Source organism: Echiichthys vipera (genome assembly GCF_963691815.1).
Source record: "Echiichthys vipera genome assembly, chromosome: 17".
NCBI classification, from domain to species: domain Eukaryota; kingdom Metazoa; phylum Chordata; class Actinopteri; order Perciformes; family Trachinidae; genus Echiichthys; species Echiichthys vipera.
The window spans coordinates 15,994,458-16,016,982 of record NC_139842.1 but is presented as its reverse complement, the minus strand read 5'-3'; the positions used below and the strand labels follow the sequence as shown (position 1 = coordinate 16,016,982).

Here is a 22,525-nt window from a genome sequence, read left to right as displayed (position 1 = left end):
TTCCCCCTCCCAGTGAGAACCCAGCCACCTGTGCAGCACACACCACACCTCTGCAGCAAACAAGTAAAGAGACTCATGAATCATTAATTGTCATCAATTAAAAATGAATCCCATCAAACACTGAGTATGCAGATGACTACCAGGCTCTGCCACTCATCAGCTTGGTGAGGAAAAAGCCTCCATTTGAGAATGTTACTCAAATCACAAAAATGATTCTTGTAAGCTATTTCAGAGGCTAATATACAGTCTTTGTATTTAGAGTAGAAAAAAACTGAAAGCTGATCTTTGAATTTAGGCTTTGGTATTTTAAAATTTGCATCAGCAATTTGCTTTTGACCAGACATGGTCCATAGAAGAAAATGAGAAAGAAAGAGCTATGACATAAAATAAACCCGTTAAGATCAGCAATTCATGAAAATGCCTCCTAAAGACCATTTAGACTTTTATATGACAATAAGACTCTCTACTGCCACACCTTGGAACATATCTGTAGTGGAATGAGGATGGATAACGCTAAAATCTGTTATAAATATGATGATGCCATGCAAGCAATACAAATTTAAACACAGAGATTATCCCTGTAGCTCAAAAGCTATGACACATTGCCACTAATAGTTTACAGTGTTTATTTAAGAACATCAGAGATGACTTTAAAAAAAATCTTGACTGTCATACTAAAGAAATGCAACAGCAAGGTCTCACATATATGATTGCAGTAAAGGCTACTGCTGAAACACTACCACCGCACTGCATGATTTGTTTACATGCCGTAAATGTGACAGCTTATCTGTTCAAGGACATTAGAGTCACACGGATGCAGGTCAAGGGTTTGTTATTCTCGTAAAATGCGTTTCCACAGAAGAAATCATCAAAGAAAAAGTAAACAAGTAAAGCTTTAAGACAATAAATACAATTTTCTGAGCCAATTAACTCTGGGAAAGTATCTGGACTTTTGCACTGAAGGCCCTGGCATTCAGACATAAGCCATCATAAACATGGCAGGACAAAATAGTGACATTATTTTGGTCTATCCATTTCAGTCATGTGTTTGATGTAATATTTTCATACAGCCAGAAATAAAGCAAAAATAGCAACGCCAGTCTGTCTCGGTTTTGAGACTATATACAGTACATGAATATATATTTACAGATTAATGAAAAGGTGTGAATCTTAATTTACATAAACATCAAAATACTCTCAAAATACTTTACTCAAAAACATGTATTTTTACTTTCTTAACACTGCATGATGAGAGGATATTAGTAGAACAACCCTTATTCTTTTTAGGATTCTCTGACTCATAGTGTAGTAAGTTATTTTCAGTCTGCCTACAGTCTGCTCCTCCATCTGCACACACACCGATGCGTCTCTGGCGTCCCTGAAAGTTGAAAGTGGTCCAGAATGCAACGCTATAGCCAAGCTGTGGATTATAAAGTTATCAGTGACAGCAACAATGAAAGCTGCCCGGCCCAGTCCTCAGCATCACTGCTGACGGGTAGTGGAAACAAAGTCAAAGCAAACAATGGCCTTCGCAGGTCCACAAGCCATGACAAAGTCAACAAGCCATGCCAGGACTGATCTTCTGAGCATGCTCAGCAGATTTCTGTCTGGATCATATCCTGGCTCGATAAATCAATCCAAGTCTTTATGTCCATAATCAGCATTATGTTGCTATTTGTGAATAAGCAATAACTGTTGTAAAATATATCAACTGCCTCTTATGATTAAGGATTTTTACTGTTTTGACAAAGCAAAGGAAAACTGAAAGAGTTATTACAAAATAGGTGTAACGACATCCAAGCCATGCACATATTTGAACTGAGAATTTTTATGACACTTTTTTTTGCTGCTGCCATATATCACCTTACCCTTGATCATTTTGTGTGGCCTTCACCTATTTACGCACCGAACCACACACACACACACACACACGCACACACGCACGCACACACACACACGCACACACACACACACGCACACACACACGCGCGCACACACACCTTTCTGGCACCTCTCCAAAGATCTGACTAACGAAAGAGAGAGGCCTCTGTGGGGGGAGACTTTTCTTTAGTAGTATTGCTATTTGTGTATCTGTGTTTTCTTCTTACAAATCGATAAATGAAAGATAGAGGAAAGTCCTTTTTATACTAAATGTAATATCTATTAGCAAAACAGTATACAAAAAATAGCATATTAAAGTGGAAATGAGAATGATTGTTTTTCTTACCCTGCAGTCAGGATAAACTCTTTAAACTCTAAACTTCACGCACAGTCGTAGTCACATCTAGCAGCCGCTCAAATGTTTTCTCATTCTGAACTTCTGTTTTGGGGAACTGTAAGCTATTTCAAATGGTCAGTGCACAGTAAAAGTAATCAAACCAATTTGATTAAAATACTGTTTGAATTAAAGAGTAGAGTGAACAACAGCTCTCTGACACTAATGCACACAAGGCTTGTTACAGTCTGTGCCTCTTTTGTAATCATAGTTTTTGATGTATCAAGTCCACTTACAGACTACTTCTTCCAGATAAGATTATAGTGGACAAGGTGAACAAGAAGCTGCTGCAGCAGCACAGCGCCAACCCAGCTGCACGAGGACAGGAGAACGCTCCCAGTCAAAGCACAAAGGCTTTCCAGATTAAAGACAGAGATGTGCCAAATCTTTAGTTCAGCAGGTAGAAACACAAGGCTGAACATCAGAACTAAAATAACGTCCAGTCTTTAAAGAAGGGCATAGTGAATCTACTCTATGTGTTAAGGTGCAGCAGTGAAACTCAGAGTGTTAATGGAGAAGGCCATCGAGTTTATTGCCTGCGATGTTGGGAACAAAACCATTTCCCAGCAGACAGGGGCTGTGCAAGCAAAAGAGATTGAGAAGGTCAATCTCCAGGTGAAAAACCTAAAATGTAGCCACAAAATGACTGGAATAAAAAATTACAAAAGTGCAGTGGTGCAAAACACTTGAGGATTAATAACTGCAGAATGATGAATTTAAAGAAGATGTGCAGAACCGGTGTGGGCTTCGACAATTTCAGTGATACAAGAAAGCCATGTAATTTCATAAATAATGTCACTTAAGCTATCTATTTATTCAACCTCTCTGCATTAATCCATCTCATCCACTCTTATATCAATAAATGCATGCATTAATGCGCTTTAGGTTCAGTACAGTGCTTCAGAACAAAAGCACAGCAAATTTGTTCTCCAGTTTGTGGCATGGGATCATGTCACACACTGTTAGTCTTCCAGAAAGCCACATGGACCCACAGTGCCTGGAGCCAAACTGGCGCCATCCACTTCCTGGGCACAGGCAGGCATGAGCACACCAGCTCTATTTATAACATCTTATTAGAGCGGAGTGTTTTCAAATGAGGCTGAAAAGATAAGACAGCAGCAGGAAAAAGGCCACTGGGGGGGTTTACCTATCAGCAAATGTGGTTGTTATTTGTAGCAGGAAGAAAACGTTGGGCTGCAAAGGCACGTTTGATAATTCGGTGGGAAAAAAACACAATGGACCTTTCTCCTCACAGCCTAGATAGACACCCTTAACAGGAAACCCATAATCACAACATCATCAAAAGTTAAACACAGTAGTGGAGTGTAACCAAGTATATTTACTCAATGACTTGAGTACAACTTTGACATACTTTTACTTTACAAAAGTATTGCCTTTGAATGCAATTTCTTTTTCTACATTTCAGAGGCAAATATTATACTTTTTACCCAACTAAATGTATCTTACAGTTATAAATACTAGTTAATTTCTACATTAAATTACAAAATTATGACATGCCTATGCAGTAATAGCCAACTAATCTACTCAGTAGTAGCCTATTTAAATCTAAAATTGTCTCCACCTTGTCCTACAAGGATACTAAAATAATGCATAATAAATAATAATACAATACGATACTGTAAAATGAGACATTCTGCTTAATGGACACTTTGAGAACCAGAATGCTAATGTTTTTGTGATTTTATTTAGACTAAGAAACATGTTAAATTCAAGACTCTTACTTAAAACATTAGAGTGTTTTTAGTACTTTTAAGCAAACGATATGAATGCTTCTTCCACCCCTGGTTAAAACGTATCCAGCTGCAGACCCGGAGCACAAGCCCCTCACTTGCTACGGTTAAACAGTAAAGGGTGCGCGGCCCCTTTAAGAGATTCAACACAATCGTTCACTTCCTGTATGTGCAAGTATTTGTTATCGAAGAGACAGTGAGGGTGTGGTACAGGTGTTTTTAAATGTTTCAAAGGGTTTCAGGATAATGGTATGATGGCAGGGAGAAAAAGAAAGATGTCAGCAATGACAGCAGCACCCGAACCAGCAGTAAATAAACCTAAAAACCGGAAGGATACGACACTAAAGGTCTCACCTGCCAAGCTGAAGAAGAAGAAGTGTGAAAATGCTGAAAGTGCTGAGGAAGAGAGAAGCCATTATTTCACCGAGAATGACATCCAGCAGCAGCACAGACTGGGACAGGACTTCTTCAACCAGTCCTGCATCAGTTTGGCTAAAGCATTCCTCGGCAAGGTAATGCTGCCATCTTACCTTATTTCTTAACATCCATTTATTTTGTAAGGATGATTTCCGAAAGCCATATAATGCTCTGTACACATATTTTGCCCAGCCTGTCAAAGCTACCTGGACCTGAGACAAGACAGCCTTATACGAAAGTGTCGCCACCTGTGCTTACCTTGTATTTCATGCAGGAGCTTCATAAAATTACTTCTGTCTCTTCAGTCTTTTATAACATTGTAACATTATATTTAAATTGATTACATTCAGCTACAACCTTTCAAAAATCCCAAATGCATCCAGAACGTTCCCCTTAAATGTAGGACTGCGATTTTCATGCTTCATTGATTAAACCTTTGGTCTATGAAGTGTGTGCAAATAGTCAAATATGCCCATTACAAGTTCACATCTTCAGATGTCTGGTTTTGTAGAATGAAAGAAGAAAAATGAAATAGGTAAATATTTGAGCTTGAACCTTCCTTTTATCAATCAAAATTGTTGACAATCACCCTTCTGTTGATTGACTAATCATAATAAAACATAGCGTTATCTGTCTTGTTCCTGCAGGTGTTGGTCCACAGGTGTGCAGATGGCACTGTGCTACGAGGGAGAATAGTGGAAACTGAAGCATACCTTGGTGGAGAGGACAAAGCTTCACACTCAGCAGGAGGCAAACGCACTGAGAGGAACACAGCCATGTTCATGAAACCTGGCACAATCTATGTGTATACAATCTATGGCATCTACCTCTGTATGAACGTGTCTAGTGAAGGTAATAGCTTTACACACCAAAGGTGTTCATGATAGCCATTTTGCCTACTGATGCATGTAAACAGGATACATATTTTAAGGGTTTTAATGTGACCTCTTTAAGTGTTTATCAGTTATATAAAATTAAATCAATACAGCAGTGTTTTTTATCGTCAGTGGGTAAAGGGCGAAAGGAAGGAGACAGAATGGAGCCTTGCTGATTTATGCATATTGTATGCTGTATCCCCAGAGGAGGGTGCTGCTGTGCTGCTGCGCTCTCTTGAGCCCCTGCAGGGTCAGCCCGTCATGAGGCAGCTGAGAGCAGCCAGACGCAAAGATGGAGCCCGACAACTGAAGGACAAAGAGCTCTGCAATGGGCCTTCGAAGCTGTGCCAGGCTCTAAATATACCCCGCTGCCTTGACCGTCGAGACCTCGCCTCAGACTCAGAAGTGTGGCTGGAGAAGGACCCCAACACAATTCCAGCAGAACCCGACGCTATAGTATCAGCACCACGCATTGGAGTTGAGTCCCATGGGGAATGGGCCAAGAAGCCCTGGCGGTTTTATTTTCGTGGGCACCCCTGTGTTAGCAAAGTACATAAAGAGGCAGAAAGACAATCTCTGTCTGGAAATGTAATAAAAAATGTAGGTTCCTCAGATGTGCCGTCTGACACAGTACAGCACAATGTCAAAAGGACGTTACAGTAATATTCCTGAAACTACTCTGCCACCTGTTCACTTTGTGAATAGCTGGTTGAATGTCTGAATTCCAATCTGTGATACAAAATATTTGTTTTTCATTTTGTAGTTTTATTTCAACTCTGTGTATTTGATGCAAAGTTGACCTGGAAAGGAATATATTAGAACTTTAGTCAGCTAGACGAAGACTCAATTCATCAGTGCCTATAAAACAATCAATTCTAAAATGTACCTTTACTTGCTGGTGAATCTTTTGTGTTTAAGTCTTCCATCTGGGGTTTTTAATAAACATTCATACTTAGGGAAATTCTCTTCTCAGTGATTTCACAGATGTTTGGAACACTTTGCTTCTCTCAGAGCAAAAAAGGGCCTGTCTGATGTTTAGTCTTCCCTTTCTTGCTGTCTTTCTCTCCCCACCTCTGGGATTCCCAAGGAGAGGTAGCTGGAGGTCTGGAATGATCATTACTCAGTGTGGCCCTCTGTGGTCAGTGCAGATTATCTAACATATCTGGGACAGGGGAAGATGAAGTTAAACCCTGACTCTACCAATCATTACAATATTCAGAGAAAACACGAGGCATTTCCTGAATGTATAAAATAATTTAATAATGTAAACAAACATTTGGCTCATAAAGGAAAAACACTTTCGGCATTTATACCAGCTTTAACAGTGATGCTGGTGTTTGTGTGTGTGTGTGTGTCGTCATGGCAAAAAGTGGTCCTGGAGGCACCCAATGTAGCAAGAACTACCACAGAGTCGGTTTTGAGAATTTGAGTATCTGTCTGTGGCTAGATTTTGTCACCGCAATGGCATCACAACCATGCAAGATACAGTCAAATAACTTTACAGGTGTATAGTTGAGGTCGGAACGAAGGCCAAGTTTAAAGCCACTATTCCATTGGTGACTGAAAGATCGAAATAATAGGGTCCTCGTGGTTAGTCACTACAAGGACACTCCGGAATTTGTCGAACAGCGTCTTGAGCTGCGAGCGCCTCATGTTCTCATTAAACATGATCTCTTCCAGGTGGTGATGTCCCCGAAAATAGTGCAGCAGCCTGGAAGCAGTCAACATAACAGGCAGAAAATTGAGTTGAGAGCTAGCCTTTCATTGAATTACTTGCTGTGTAAATCAACTGTTAACAGGACTTCCACAGTACGTGGCACCCAACACTGATTGGGAAGCTTTCTAGACATTTCCCATTTTAAACATGACACAACTAAAAGCTGGCAAATGATTTCAACTCTTCAGACAAAATTTAGTTAGTGCAATTAAAATAACTTTATCTTAAAAAACCAATGCACAAATGTCTTTTAATTTCCTAAGAGACAAAGTGTGTTTATAACCACATAAATCATTGGATCCTCACTAAAACAAATCCAATCTATTAAGGTGGCTTTAGACTGTACGCCAACAGTGATCGTGTAATTTTATTTTTTAAGTCACTGTGAGATGAGTCTAATAAAATGTTGGTCACAATTTATGATTGACTGCTTAATATCAGTGGATTTACAACTTTTTCTTTCATAAGATTGTCAGTTTTTGTCTCAGACAGCCCAAAATTAAACAGTGCAAAGGGGCGTTTAATCTGACTAAAAGCAAAGAGCACTGGAGAGCTGAACATTTAATACACTAACAACACAGCACAGAATATGCACTAGGCTTCTGGTTTACTTACCTGGCAAACATCCGTAGATCCTCTGGATTTTGTGCAGCAGGGATGTTAAGAATAACTTGCCTCTCATGCTCTGACAGACTGGCGAGCAGTGTCTCTGTCATCCTCTTGTTGAGAGGAGAGTCTCCACTAGGCAGTAACTCTGCACTGGAGTTGTCCATACTGGGACTGGTGAGGGTCATGTCATCACTGCTTGCTATACACAGTAGGCAGACAGATTATCACTGATTATCTATTACCCTGTTATACCGTTTAAGAATAGGGCAGAGAAGAGAACTGATTGAGGACATACTTGGGGAACCGAAGCTGAGAGCGCTGGGGGTGCTGAGACTGCGGCCTCCTACTCTGGCAGCTAGTGGAGGGTCTTCATCCCTCAACCCAGGCTCATCCTCGCTGGGCGGTACCAACAGGCAGACATAAGTGTGCAGCTGAATCATCAGACGGCGCTGGAGCATCCACACCACCATCTGGATCAGCTGGGCCTGTTCAGGAGCAGAGCAGCAAACTGCATAACAGCTGAGCACACTATAAACACTGAACAAGTGAAGCTGAACAGGCTTGTGTCCCCAACCAGGTCAAATGTTTAAAAATCAGCCGTTGGTACCACACACGCTCAAAATAGAGCCAAAAGAAAGAGCACTGGCTCTTATCTTGTTCCCATGAAAAATGGAGGCTGCAACTGCTGGAGCTGATGTCCTTTTTCCATTTGTAATTCAGCGCTGATGCTCAAGTAGCTATACCAAAACAAGATGGGTCAGAGGAGAACACCGGATGGGTCTGCTCTAACAATAGAGTATCTAAATTTACAAGAATAGCCATATATGTTCTAGGGATTACAAGAAAACTAGTTCCAGTTTGTTCAATCTGTACATAAATGTCTGTTTTTTTTAAGCTTTTGTACAGTGAGAGAAACTGGAGCCATGTTGTCCATCTATACAGAGACTATGGTACAGTTGCTTCAATCTAAAAATAATAATAATAATAATTCTGCAAATTGGAACTTGTTTCTTAATTACAATTAAAAATTAAATGGACTTGAATTGAAAACCAGGGAGAATATCTCACTTTTTCAGACATCTATGGTTTACATCGTGTGTGTGTGTGTGTGTGTGTGTGTGTGTGTGTGTATGTGAGTGTGTGTATGTGTGTGTGTGTGTGGTATGGAGGGCTAGAGTTATTTGCTGTGTATATGTACCAAAAAACAATAATCCTACCTCCTGTGCAGGAGCTTCCAGGGGGTTTCTGAACTCGGCCAGAGACACAGGCAGTGAAAACTTGGCTAACATGGAGGGCAAATCATGACCAGGAAACTGCTTGGCAAACTGCTCAGCCAATGGTGAGTATCTATTAAGAGAAAGATGGCAGACATTATTCTACAACAGCATGCTTTTCCATTAACACATTTTTTGAAATTGATTGAAGTTCTATGTATACAGAAGAAAATTACAAGTACTGCCAATGGCCCAATCCAGTTCTTTCATTCAAGTATAAATCTGAGTTTAATATCAATTAAGATTTGTTTTTGAGACATATGTATATGACATGTATAGGTGCTCAGCAATATAATGCTCCATTAGCTTTACAATCATCAGTACAGCCAAATGGCTTACATCACATCATGAACACTCACAGGCAGATGTTGGCATGAGGAGACAGCATGTAGACGTTGTTCTCACATAGTGGGTAGATGATGATCGCTTTGCCCCAGTAAACCAAGTGAGCAGTAATTTGAAAGATCTGAGGAGGAGAATTATTTAAAATAATATAAATTATGGTGTACCCCGCCTCACGCCCAATGTCAGCTGGGATCGGCTCCAGCCCCCCGCGACCCCGACGCTGGGATAAGCGGTTGAAGATGGATGAATGAATGAATGTTATATAAGACAATCTCAACAATAAAATTATTTTATACTGGTGGTCTTCTTTGAATGTGAATTTTTTTGAATATATATTTATGTCCACTAGATGGCAGTAATACAGCATCAACAGTATCCTCCCTGGGTTAACTGGTATATTCTTTAATAGCTCTCTGACATTAGGTATATCACTCCCATGTTGCACTTTTTTGTCTTATTTCAAATGTTTTCATACAGCTAAAAGTATATTGATCTTTGATTCTCCCTATGTTATACATGCACTGCATACATAACATCGATGACACTCCTTTTTATTTATTACCTTTTCTGTATTGTGTTTAAATGAAAAAAGATATTAAAATATAATACAACCAAAAAACTTTTTATTTGTGATTGCTGAATGAGCTCAATCATTGTATGAAGTTTTGAATAAATCTTCTTAATTATGAAAACATCCTTCAAGATAAATGCCTTTTAAGATCAGAGAATGGCATCTGGTGTGTTAAGGTGTAGTGGTGATGCAGCTGGTATGACAGTTCTCTACCTGAAGTAAGGCCAGATCAGCATCCTGTGCGAGCTGCTGCAGGTTTTTCACCGCGGAGCAGGTTTTGATGAGGCGTACCATCGCAGGCGAGCAGTCCAGAGGAAGCTGGATCAGCAGTGCCTTCTCACTTTCCAGCAGCAGCAGGGCATGATATGGTCTAAAGGATCGAACAACATGCGCACACACGATGCAGCCTCTGAATCAAAAGACATCTTTAGACATCAAGACTGCTTCCTTTATAGAAGCCATAGGGAATCAGCTTTAGTACCAGTCTGTACAACAGTGTGTACATGTATCCATGTACAGAACAAATGAGAATCTGACAGCAAAAATTGACCCTTCTGATTAATAATTAAAAAAAAATTAAAAAAAATATTTTTGCAATTCCATGGCTTGAATGCACTTGCACTAATTTCAACTTTGCAAATGTGCAGCTTCAGAAGACAGAAAAAACATACAAGGTATGCTGAAGTAACAATAGGTGGCACTATGGTCTACAAAAAGCGTTGCATGGTTTCTTTAGATGCTCTGAATAGTAAGTCAGTACTGGAGCTCATAAAATACACAGCCCTTTATTAGCTGTTAAAAACAGACCACTCCCTTGGCATAAACTGAAGAGGGATTAGACTCTCAGTTTTGAGGGTTGAGACTTCTTGTTAGTCATCCTACTGTGGGTCAACAGTGCATCTAACAACCAAGATAAAAAAAAGGACCCTAACAGTCTTGTGCTACTCCTTAGTAAAGTATAGGCCTTTGCAGGATGGTGGACTAAATGTAAGTGTAAAGTCTCATGGTTTTTCCAATCATCTCTTCTCCTCAACCAGGTCTACTTAGGTTCTTCTACCTTTCATATTCTCAAATCAAAAAACAAATGGCAATGTCAAAACACATGAACACTATGTTGTCTTAAGGTTTGCAAATAAGTATGTAACCATTTAAATGATGCACAGCAGCGGAAGGAAATTGATGTGTTGCAGGCCTACAGGCCTTTGTAAAAACTTATTTTGGAGAGCTGCCGACTTAATTTGTTAATTTTGTGATTTTTGATAAGCCATTATACTCCAGAGACATTTAAGGTGAGCACACTACTTAATTTGTTAGTTACGATACGACATTTTCAGAGTTACACTCCACAACTGCTGATTGAGGCGTTGCCAGAAGTGTCATTTGAAATGTTTCAACCCACATAGGACTGTCTGGAAACATTTTATTCTGTACATATAAAAGTAAAAACAAACCGTATAGCCTTAAGAGTCCGCTCTAATGCCTCAGGGGGGATATAGGTGCCGCCGATCCTGTGGATCTTGTGTGGTAAACAGAAGCTCACCTCGAGCCAGTTATTGATATGAAGTCGCACCACGCCAGTTGTACAAAGGCTGTGGAGACATAAATATTAGAGTCAGCTCTATTCACAATATACATTCTGCATGGTAAGAAAAAGGAAGAAATAACAGAAAAAAACAAAGAAACACATATAATGTGATTAAACACACACCTGTCATAAGCCTCTTTCAGGTCCCTGGCTAGTTTACATTTGGGAAGAATTTGTCTAAATGGGGACTGGGGGCTTCCATCCGCTTAGATAAAGAAAAACAGAGAACACTGTCAAAATACAGTTAAATCTCAACTATAATACATCATCACAATGTTAGCATACTGACGAGCTACATTGTTCTATGATAAATAAGCCATTATATACAATTACGCCTTTGAGATTCTATATATAGCTCGAGACCAGACAATAAGAGCAGAACATTGCAGCCAATCGTGAGGTTTGATAAGTGTGTATCTCACTCTCAGTCATGGTGGTAATCTCATCCTGGACGGCCAGCATTAGCTTGGCCTCTCTGGTCAGGTACTGGCAGCGCCGCTCCTCATGCTGCAGGGCTATTGCAATGCGCCGCGATAGGTTGTGCATACAGCTGATGACGGACGGGTCAGCATTCGCCTATACAGGCAAAAGAAGAGAGGGAGACACTTTTTATACACTGTTGAGGTAAACATGTCAGTAATAAATTAACAGAATCAGTCACCTATTCCACTGCATTTACAATATGATTGCTTTTATTTGTAGCTCAGTTAAAATTCATGTCAAACATTACCAGCCTGTTAACTGTTATGCCATTAATATTTAAATAACTTCTGAGCTCCTTTATGTGAGGTAAAGATCTTAGCATGTGACCCACGTAAAGATGAATAAAAATATATTAATGTAACACAGTTCAAATGATACCTCTGCTAAATATCTAAGTACTTGTCTAATACACCATGCTTATCATTTTTATTGTTAGTTAACAGTTTATTAGTTTCACCTGTTCAATCATCACTTGCAATGCAATCCAATGTAATAACTCCTTTTAATGTAATTTGGTTAAGTGGGGGCACTGTATTGCATAATAATAATGAGTTGTTTTCTAATATTCTTTTCTCCCCGGAATTTGAATGGTTAAATAAAGTGTAATCAATTTTAAATACACATAAATGTCCCCATTTTGAATATATGATATAATAATAACAATATCAATACAACCATATTAAAATAACCAAATGGGACTGTTGTTCTTACGGAAACCTCAAGGGGACAAATACAGTTACTGGACAGATAGTTGACAGAACATGACTGAGCACTTTTCACCTCATCTCAGCTGTGCTGAGACTTACTACGTACAGTGACTCAGCATGGGCAGGAACAGGCTGGGCCTGGTTGGACAGCATGATTAAGCTGAGTACATTAACCCCTACTCCCTCTGAGTTCCCATGCTCTCACCGATAGAGTATACTGGAATATTATCACTCACACACACCCCTCCCATTCTCAGAACACAGATTAACAGAACACAAAATAAAGATGCCCCACCCACTGCCATCTGACTTGTGCCATGATTAAAAATAAAATGTTATTTTTTTTAACAAATTAATTAAATTGAATTTAATATAAATATTTACATTATCCAGTTATTTCATCTGGTAGAGCAAAAAGCTAAACAATTACAATTGAAACTTGATTTTCATACCCTCAGTGCAAAGACCACATTGAACAAGATCATCGTAGGCATTTCTCTCTTAGGCGAGGGATCTGTCTTTGAAACCTACACGGACAGAAAAACAATTTATTCAGAAGACGCATAAAATAAACGTCATCACAAAAACAAAATCAAATGTAAATACACAGCATGAACATTTATACATCAATTTAATCGAAAAAGCAGTTAAATTCACAATTATAACACAATAAAAGCAGCACCACAACAATGTAATGAAACAGATAGCCTCAATAGCCTGGCAATAAATCAACTTTTTTCAAAATGTTCAGTAATGCTTTTTGTTGAGTCATGAAAGTATTAATTGAGCTATATGGTGAGTTTTAAGCCATGTACATTAGGTGTTGTTTTATTAATATAATGTCAGCGGTTCCTGTTATTTCCACATAATAGAATGTGTTTTTGGATTGCACTCTTTATTTGCTTGTCGTTGTCTATATCCTATGTGATATACATTCATCTTGGCAACACAGACAGTGACTCATCAGACAAAAAACATTCAGTAGGGGGCAGTCCTATAGTTACGATGAAGCTGCCAAAGTTTAAAGCTTACATACATTTAGAGGGTCATGGTTAAATGAGAAATGGCCTTATGGACACAAAAAGTAATCTGAAAAGATATTCTTTTATAATCAATTTTATAATAATATCATTTGAATTGGCACTTTTTAATTGATATCATCAATGACAAGTGTCAAATTCAGTTTATAATAACGTTATCCTAAACTAACACATAACTAAACTTCGGGAGATATGCCATAAAGAGAGATGTATCACACTAATAAGCAGCTGTGTGAAATCTTTTAAATAAAAAGATTTGTGTTGTGGGCTATGTATTACTTAATAATTAGGACAAGGCGACTATGGCTCAGAGGTAGAGCGGGTCGTCCTGAAACCAAAATGACACCCTGTGCTCGCATGGTTTAAATGATTAGATTACATGATGGGCAAGTAGCCTCTGCCATCAGTATGAATATCTGTGTGAATGTGACAAGTAGTCAGGAGACTAGAAAGGCGCCATATAAGTACAAATTGATTTACCATGATGTTTTTTTAAATGGCTAGGATAAAGCTGATATCAGTAACTTTCTGTCCAAACTGTTTTTTTTCTTCACATTTGCTGAAATTGTCACTATATCCCACTTAAGCACACTTAAGACAGAAAATCTGTGAAAAGGTAATGGCACTCTACCTCTTTCTGTTTGCGCCTAATGACATCTGCTATATTCCACTGCACCTGACAACCAATCAGAGCCGAGCAGTCTCTGACGCAGGGTCAATGACTGTTAGACAGGGCTTGGTGCTCAATTTGGTCACAAACTTTCTTATTTTACAGTACACTGTTTAGCTGTAAGTTGAGGTATCAGAAATGTACGTGAAAAAAGTGGTATTGTGTCGTCCCTAAGACATACTAACTAAAACTTAACATAGTAATTCTTAAGACAACATACAGTATCTCACTTGTTTTGTAGTACATTTACCAAGCATCTACAATCAATTTCACTTCCACACAAGGGGAAGAGACAAAACATGCTGATTTCCTTAACAGTAACTCACCAGAGAAAAATTCCCAACATCTTGTTTATGCTTGAACTTTATTTTACATGTTTTAGTGGGACTAATTTTGTTTCTTGCCTGAATGATGGGAGGATGCTGTAGGAGAGTAGGGTGACCCACAAATCGAACATTGTCTATCTTCAGTTCAAACTTCTTTCCACACATATCAGATTTGGTGGCAAGGATGGTGGCGAGGATGATGTCAGAGAACCTTAAAGAAGAAGGGAGAGCAGACTCAATAAGAAAAGTGTGCAGGGTGTGATAAGGGTTTATAGTACAGAAACAGCTGGGACAAGTAAGAAAGCTTAAATTAGCTGTCTTTTATTATCATTTTTCACATTCCTGTCTATAAGAGGGGTTGCGTTAATCAGATGCATCTGCCTGTAATGTAATTCAACAACGACATTGAGTATAAATAAAAAGCTTGTGTGGCTACTGGAGAGGAGAAAAGAGAAAGAAGCCTCCTTGCAGAAACAGTGAAGTCGCTGTATGAATGAAGAATGTGAAAGACACATGCTGGTTTGACTTAAGTAACTCATGCTGCAATCAAAGGGACAAAAATCAAGGCGTTACCTTCCAGGAAAAAAAAAAAATTAAACACACTATAGACTTACCTCACCAACACAATTTGAAAACAATGTGTAGACGTTGCTTGATTGTAGTTTGCATTTGATTTATATTTTGTTTTGTAATGCCGATTCTACATGCTAGAGGCAATATAATCAATGTGAATTAAAACTTGAATTACAGTTTTAAAGGTATTTGTTCAAAACAGAGGGGAAAAAAGCTCAAATCCTGAATTAACCAAAGGACTGATTCACTGGATCTGCTAATGACAACTGACTGAGATTAGGGTTGGGGTTCCATATAGGACACAAAATAGGAAAGAAGGGGATAAATAAAGACAGGGGTGATCTAAGCGAAGGAAAGGTGGTTTAGAATGATTTGGTCTTACCCTGCTACCAACTGTTCGTCAGTTAGTGGAGTTTGTTCTCTGAAATGGGAATTGGGCCATAAAAAAGAAGAAAAAAAGCAAACAAAAGGGAAAATGCAACACACAGTTGGGCTGAATGCATAAAAATGGACATCAAAACAACCCGCACAAACATGTGATACTGTGATGTGAAAAAGCTGGTCTGTAAAGAGGCGAACATATTCTTAATATAGTGTACACTTAAATAGATAATGATTCTTTTAGGAGAGTCTCTTTCTGGGTGGCTATAGTGTTTTGCGGCTGCCCTTGTCCACAGCAGTGCATTGCTTAGCTTCTGCGCTGGGACTCCTGTCTGCTTCTCCAAACTGGGGCCGTGCTGACCATTATCTGCTTTAGTACACCGACTATATGGATAAGTGCCTCATACAACCCCACTTCAAAATATCCAAACTATCCCTTAAATGTCATTAGTGTCTAAAATATTCAGTTAATAGATATGTGAGCTTAAGTGCCTGCTCAAAACTGTCATAAAGCTAACTAAAAATGTTAACAGTACTCAAAAGGATTCAGTGAACCTACTTTATGCCGTTATATTCAGCCACTTAAATATCGCAAACCACTTTATATTGGTCTTTATAAAGCTGTTTCTGTATGATATCAAACTGTCATGGTTAGTCGGGGTTCCTACACCTTTTCCAAAGTCAAATTTAAGCCCACTTCAAGCATTTCAATGTGTATTTTTAAGCTTTTACAGCACCTTATAGCTGTGATAAATTATATATCTATGTATAGAACATATAGTATACGCCAGGGCTTTCCAACATTTTTTCCTCTAAGAGCAATTTTGACAAAATGAAAGTGGCTGAGCGCTAATCATGTTTTAGTAACATTTATTCACATAGCTGATCTCCACCCAAACCAGCTGAATAAGCCTCTTTTGTGTGAACATTTACTAAATGTTGGTATCCAACGCTCACATTTTGTATTAAAACATCTTATATTCAGCAGCCAGCGTGTGTGTGTTTTTGTAAGCAATTTTTAACTTTTCAATATGTCAGGCTTATTCTAAATTCACATTTCAAAGAAAACAAAACAAATGATAATACTTATTGCACTTGTGCTTATTTTCTGTGTCTACGTATCACATAATTTCTCTTCATCATCTGTTGTTCACATGCATTCAGTCTTTTCTAGTTAGTAACCACTGCATTGAGTCAACAAGAAATTATTTTTATATCCACTTATGTTCACTCTGTCAGTTCTGAATTTAGATTTCATGACATTTATGTCAGAAAAGGCTGCTTTGCAATGCCGTGTAGATCCAAACAAAGCAGACATTTTCAGAGCTGCTTGGTGAAGGTTCTTATAGTTTTCTGACTACTCCAGATCCAGAAATGTTGTGAATGCTGTTGAGACTTTACCTGGGAATCTTTTGGTGGTTTATAATCTGTCTCCATTTCCACAGAATTGCCACCGAAAGGAAAACAGTATATCTTTTTTTCTTTTATTTGCACACTGTAGTTATTTTCCGCAGTCATTGTCAAATCTGGTGCGTGCTTGCTAGCCTGCTAACATTACCTAATGTTATGCTGCATCACTCATTAAATTTATAGCTGATTGTAAAATAACAATTTTGTGTAAAAAAGGGGGCTAAATGTCTGTAAATTTGACTTGATAGAACTTTAAACCCATTTTTCCAAGTGACTATGTTATCAAATTTACATTTTCTTTGAACCTTTACCTAGCTACGCAGAAACAGGTGGCAAGTTACCGGTAGCTCGTGGGTTTCTTGTTGCAGACCGCTGGCGTAAACAGTATACGGACTTTTGCATTTCTTTATCATGTTAAAATTAGATCTCATTGTGCTATAAACAACCAATTGTTTTGTGGCATTCTACAGAAGGGTTACCAATAAAGTCAAAACAAAAGCACTTTACAAACCTTGAAAACACCAGATTAAAATTCAAGTGTTTTCAAGATTTTCTAGCACCCGTTAAGAACCCTGCCCTCTCTAAAAGAGCATATAAGGTCATGCATATTTGAAAAGCTGTACAACTGAAGTACACATAGCCTGTTTGTAGTGGAGTGAGAAGGGTAAAACTGAGCAAAAGATTAAGAGTTGGGCCAGTTTTATCTGCCTGGTGAGCCGAATTGATAAAAGACTTTAAATTATCTGCTACTTACAGTCCTGGGACGAAAGCAAATTTGGGCCAACCAACAAATGACCCAGCATTACCATCCATAAAGTGGAAGCATAATGAAAAAAAAAACTTAAGACTGGAAAGTTATGTGTGTCTTATTTTCATATAATTTTAATTAACAAACAGTAACATATGAGTGTGCAAACACGGAGAAGCTCAAATTCTGTTCATGTTTCATTCAACTTCTGCCACAGTCAGTACCGCTCAACTGCTCATGAATATCTCAGAGAAAGAACTGAGTGTTTTACTTTATCTGCATTTCTTCTTTTTTTAACTGTAATTCACACAGCTGATGTTCAGAACACAATATTTAAATATAAAAAGGAATGTTTATTTTCTCATATTTGTTTTGGGAAACTCTTCTGTTTTTACACTAGAAAAATTTAGAAATTTGATATCGTCTATTTGTTGCTATAATATTGTTTGTTTTTACACCCTGCATGTTTGTACTATTGTCAGTGATCATATTCATACCCATGTGACTCACCACCAGCACACTTTACACCACTAACCACAGGTGAACCTTGGTCTAATATATTTAAATGACAAAACACATTCGCACATATGGTGTAGTGTTTGTGGACTAATCTGAGCATTACTCAGCTTAATTATCATATATGCTGCACCCGTGCACAGCAGTTTTACAAAGTTGTTCATTCAAATAGATAAACAAGTTTTCTTCTTTTATTTCCAACATTTCGTAAAACCATGAAGTGATGCAGCACCGCCACCATCCTATTTTTGCATCTGTGACAAATACCTGTATGTAATCCATTTTTTTTATTCACAGCCTCTTGTCCCAATAGGTCATGTTTTGCTTAAAAAGGTGTGGTTTAACATGTTCATTCAAAGTCAGAGCCCTGTTTTCTTACTAGCAGAGCTGACAAAAAATAAAGTAATATAAAGGAGAGGTTAGTTTTTATTACCAGTTCAGGTATGCAAGCATATTTAAACAGCAGCCGGCACTACGACAAATTTCAAGGGACATATGAGGAGGTGATTGTGGCTTTTGAAGCACCGCCTGTACAGCATTTTGTTATGTTTTTAAGAAGATTGAATGGTTAAATGAAGCTCATTATGGGTCAGCTCCTTAATTCCTCTTGAAAATATAAAATAAGCTCCAATGCCATTGGCAGAAAAAAACTAATAAGAGTAAGAGGCTCAAACAGATCTTAGAATTGGCTCTGTGTCCAGCTACAGTCACTTTCCCTATAATGACTTTAAGAACCCAGTGATATCAAACGAAGACCAATAAAATACCTTGAATCACCATCCTGATCTTCAAGACCATCCCCCGTTGTGTTCAGAGCATATGGACTTCGTTGTTTTGCTTGTGGACACAAATAATAGTATTAGTCGACATGAATATTGGTGCCAATAAAAAAACATGTTGTTAAGACACCTTAAGAGCCACAAAAAGCAAGGCGTTCAAATAATCTGAGAAACATATATTTGGCCTCTCTGTTTTATGCTCTTTGCCAAATCAGTTTTCCTGTGTTTGGTATCTCATTTTTGACCTATTTTTTCCATATCAGATGTAGGACTCCCTATCTTGATAAAAAAAAAAAAAAAACTTAAAGCCTATTAAAGTTATATAAAAGTCAGCCCTCAGACTGCTGCTAGTTTGTATCCAGCTAATTCAGATGACTCTGCTCTTCATGTTGTGGACAAAATAACAAGCACACGAAAAAGCACAATACATTTGAAGTACCGTAAGCTAAGTCAACAATACAGTATGCTTTAACAACCAGAAGGATATTTAAAACAACAGGAAAGGGGAACAGTCTACACAAGTGGGCTTTATCGACATATAGGCTATTGAAAGAAACGTCATATTTCATGTACACACAAGATTACAGTCACAATCGGATTAAGGTAAGCATCACATAATTCAATTCAATTTTATTTTATTTATAGTGCCAAATCATAACAAAAGTTATCTCAAGACACTTTACATATATGTCTAGACCACACTCTGTGATTTATTTATGATTTACAGAGACCCAACGATTCCACCATGAGCAGCAGCAAATCACACTTTTTTAAAATAAGATTGATAATACTAAAAATAATAATAATTGTATCTATATACAGTATTGATCTGGCAATCTTTTGCACATAGTGTCAACAAAAACCTTTTTAACAGGCAGGAATGTTGAACAAACACAGCTCTATGGATGAAAATCATCTGTCTAGACCGCTATGGGGGAGAGAGAGTGACAGACAGGAAGCTAGACACACTTAGAGACAGACAGACACAAATACAGGCAGACAGATCCAGATATGCAAGCAACCACAAAATTAACAATAACTGAAATAATATCTACAGTAATGTGAATATGACTAACAAGTTATGGCAGTTAATATACAGTATTATGAATAGTAGTGTGAGAGTGGGCGCGGGTGTGACGTCAGAGAGAGGCGACAGTGGGTTGTTGTTGTGTTCGCGCAGAAAAAGGTTAATAAACGGAGTGTGTTGCTCAGGTCCAAAGAGTATTCTGTTCGTGAGTTTTTGTCAGCAGTAAAGAGTGACTTCAGAAGCCCTGTACACTTCGGAACGCTACAGTTGTAATAATGATGGATAATAATGGAGGGCTGTGCTACTGAATTATATTTGGAGGTGTTTGTAACTTTGTCCAGCCTCTGTCGTGTATATTTACGTGAAAGTGAGACCTTGATTTCGTTGAGTTTATTTCCCGAACAACTAAATGTTAGAACAAGAACTGTGACTTGCTGGCCAATGCTAGCTAAGCTAATAGTACGCCTACCTTTTAGAGACGACGGACAGTCAGCCACTCGTTGGAAAGGGTATCGAAAAAGTAGTTTGTTCCCTCGGCTGCCCGAGCTGACCAGTATAACACTGATAGGGCTGGTTTTATCCCCACTTTTGTACAAGCTATTTTGTGACTGGCTGTACATGGATTTTCGGTTTTCTGGTAACCCGGTTAATGGGTTGAACGTCATGTTAGCATTCTAGCTAACTTTACGTTCGCTGCGACACAGTGCAGTCGGTTATCTACGACCGAAAAAGTCGCCGTTAGCTTTTTGCAGCCGTCTCAATGTAACACCGAGCCTGAACAAACAACCTTAGTAACTTATATGACTGCAATTCACTTGGGAGGCCTGACTATGAAGTAATTCCCGCCGCACGAATCATCCTACTGCTGCTTTTGTTTTGTGTTACCTTCAAATATGTTCGGCTGAAACAGCGGAAACGGCTTTAGGATCCCCTGCTCCAACCATACTCAGTGCTTTCCTACGTGCCAGTTATTAATTAAATATTTATCTATCTATCTACCTAACTACCTACCTACCTACCTGTCTGTCTGTCTGTCTATCTATCTATCTATCTATCTATCTATCTATCTATCTATCTATCTATCTATCTATCTATCTATCTATCTATCTATCCATCAGTCTATCATGCTAATGTACGTAATAACTTAGCATTTAGTGGTAGATTTTACATAATAATAAATGCAACAAAAGCAACGTGTTGCCTGAGGGAAATAGCCCGTTATTAAATCTGACAACGAATCCGTTACAATCAGTTTACTATCAGTGTCTTTGACGGTCGCTAAATCTAGATCTAAAACTCAAGTTCATGATTAACCCTTTCTGATAAATATTTCCTGTGTTACATTATATCCACTAAATGGCACATTTGGCTGATTGTAGGGGACTTGACTGTATATGGTATGCCTGTGTACAGTAGACTTTTGAAAAAAAAAAAAACCTTATCAGGACTATCCACATTACTTCATGACACAAATCACTAATTCCATTGTTAGTAATATCAGTCTCCTGGCTATGGGAACATTTTTATGTTCAATCAGTCAGTGCATGAACACAAACGGTATAAGATATTATCAGGTTAGAATGCTGCAGAATAAAGATAAGTCACAGGACTTAAATTTTTAAAACATAGCCTATTTGTAGTACTTTGTGTTAGTCTTTTGCTTCGATTCTATGCTTTAAAATCATGAACTGTAATGCATAATCATCTTCATCACATGCCTACACACTCCTTGGGCTCAATGTTTATTTTGCCCTACATAGTCTGCAAGTGCAAACATACTTCCACAAACATTTAGGACTTTTTTTTGGTGAAGGAGCTGTCCAAGGTACTGTAGACCTGTGACACACTGGCCTCTGTGAATAGAGGAAGAGATGCAAATCTCTCTGCCTCACCACATCCAACACTCTACTTTCATTACCACTTTCAAATCTCACCTGAAAATCCATCTTTTTAGACAGGCCTAGCCCCTTTAATTTCTTTTTAGAAACTTGAAATCAAACTGGAATGACCCCACCCTTTTCTCTTTGTTTCTGTTGTAGGAATTATTATGTCGTTTTGTGTCTGATTCTATTACTGCTGTTATGACTGAGTGTTCTTATAGTTTGATTTTGTAAGGTGACCTTGAGTGTTAAGAAAGGCGCCCATAAATAAAATGAAATATTATTATTATCAAATCTCTGCATGTATCTTACAGTATTGCGAATAATGGGTGCATCCATCTCCTTTTGAGATCAAACACTGTTTCCAGCTGATACTTTGTGCTGACCAGTGTGAGCTGAATTGCATACTCATCTTGGCTGAAACAGCGGATGCTGGTAAGCCACAAATTCAGTTCCATGAATAATGCTTCGACATTGTAACTTTATTTCTGGAGATCTATGAATCAAATGCATTTATCAGAACACGATTTGGGCCATTTTGGCTAAACAGATGAGTAAAAGAACAC

At 38.3% G+C, this 22,525-nt stretch overlaps 2 protein-coding genes across 3 annotated transcripts; one reads left to right on the top strand and one right to left on the bottom strand.

Moving 5' to 3' along the window:
- The first annotated feature begins 4,227 nt into the window (after positions 1 to 4,227).
- mpg (N-methylpurine DNA glycosylase) lies at positions 4,228 to 6,257 on the top strand. Its single transcript, XM_083932064.1, has 3 exons — positions 4,228 to 4,538; positions 5,091 to 5,295; positions 5,524 to 6,257. Exons 1-3 carry the CDS (start codon positions 4,278 to 4,280, stop codon positions 5,979 to 5,981), a joined length of 924 nt encoding a protein of 307 aa, XP_083788190.1. The 5' UTR covers positions 4,228 to 4,277; the 3' UTR covers positions 5,982 to 6,257.
- Positions 6,258 to 6,601: 344 nt separating this feature from the next.
- On the bottom strand, positions 6,602 to 20,928 carry nprl3 (NPR3-like, GATOR1 complex subunit). Of its 2 annotated transcripts, XM_083931878.1 has the most exons (14): positions 20,549 to 20,928; positions 19,041 to 19,110; positions 15,601 to 15,639; positions 14,724 to 14,856; positions 13,062 to 13,136; positions 11,842 to 11,995; positions 11,543 to 11,624; positions 11,286 to 11,423; positions 10,048 to 10,204; positions 9,278 to 9,384; positions 8,862 to 8,991; positions 7,940 to 8,129; positions 7,651 to 7,843; positions 6,602 to 7,029 (listed from the first exon to the last, which is right to left on the bottom strand). In XM_083931878.1, the coding sequence occupies exons 1-14, from the start codon at positions 20,742 to 20,744 to the stop codon at positions 6,864 to 6,866; spliced, it is 1,830 nt and encodes a 609-aa protein (XP_083788004.1). In that variant the 5' UTR covers positions 20,745 to 20,928; the 3' UTR covers positions 6,602 to 6,863. The 2 variants fall into 2 exon arrangements, with proteins under 2 accessions (XP_083788004.1, XP_083788005.1); XM_083931879.1 differs by lacking the exon at positions 15,601 to 15,639.
- Between the last annotated feature and the right edge of the window lie 1,597 nt (positions 20,929 to 22,525).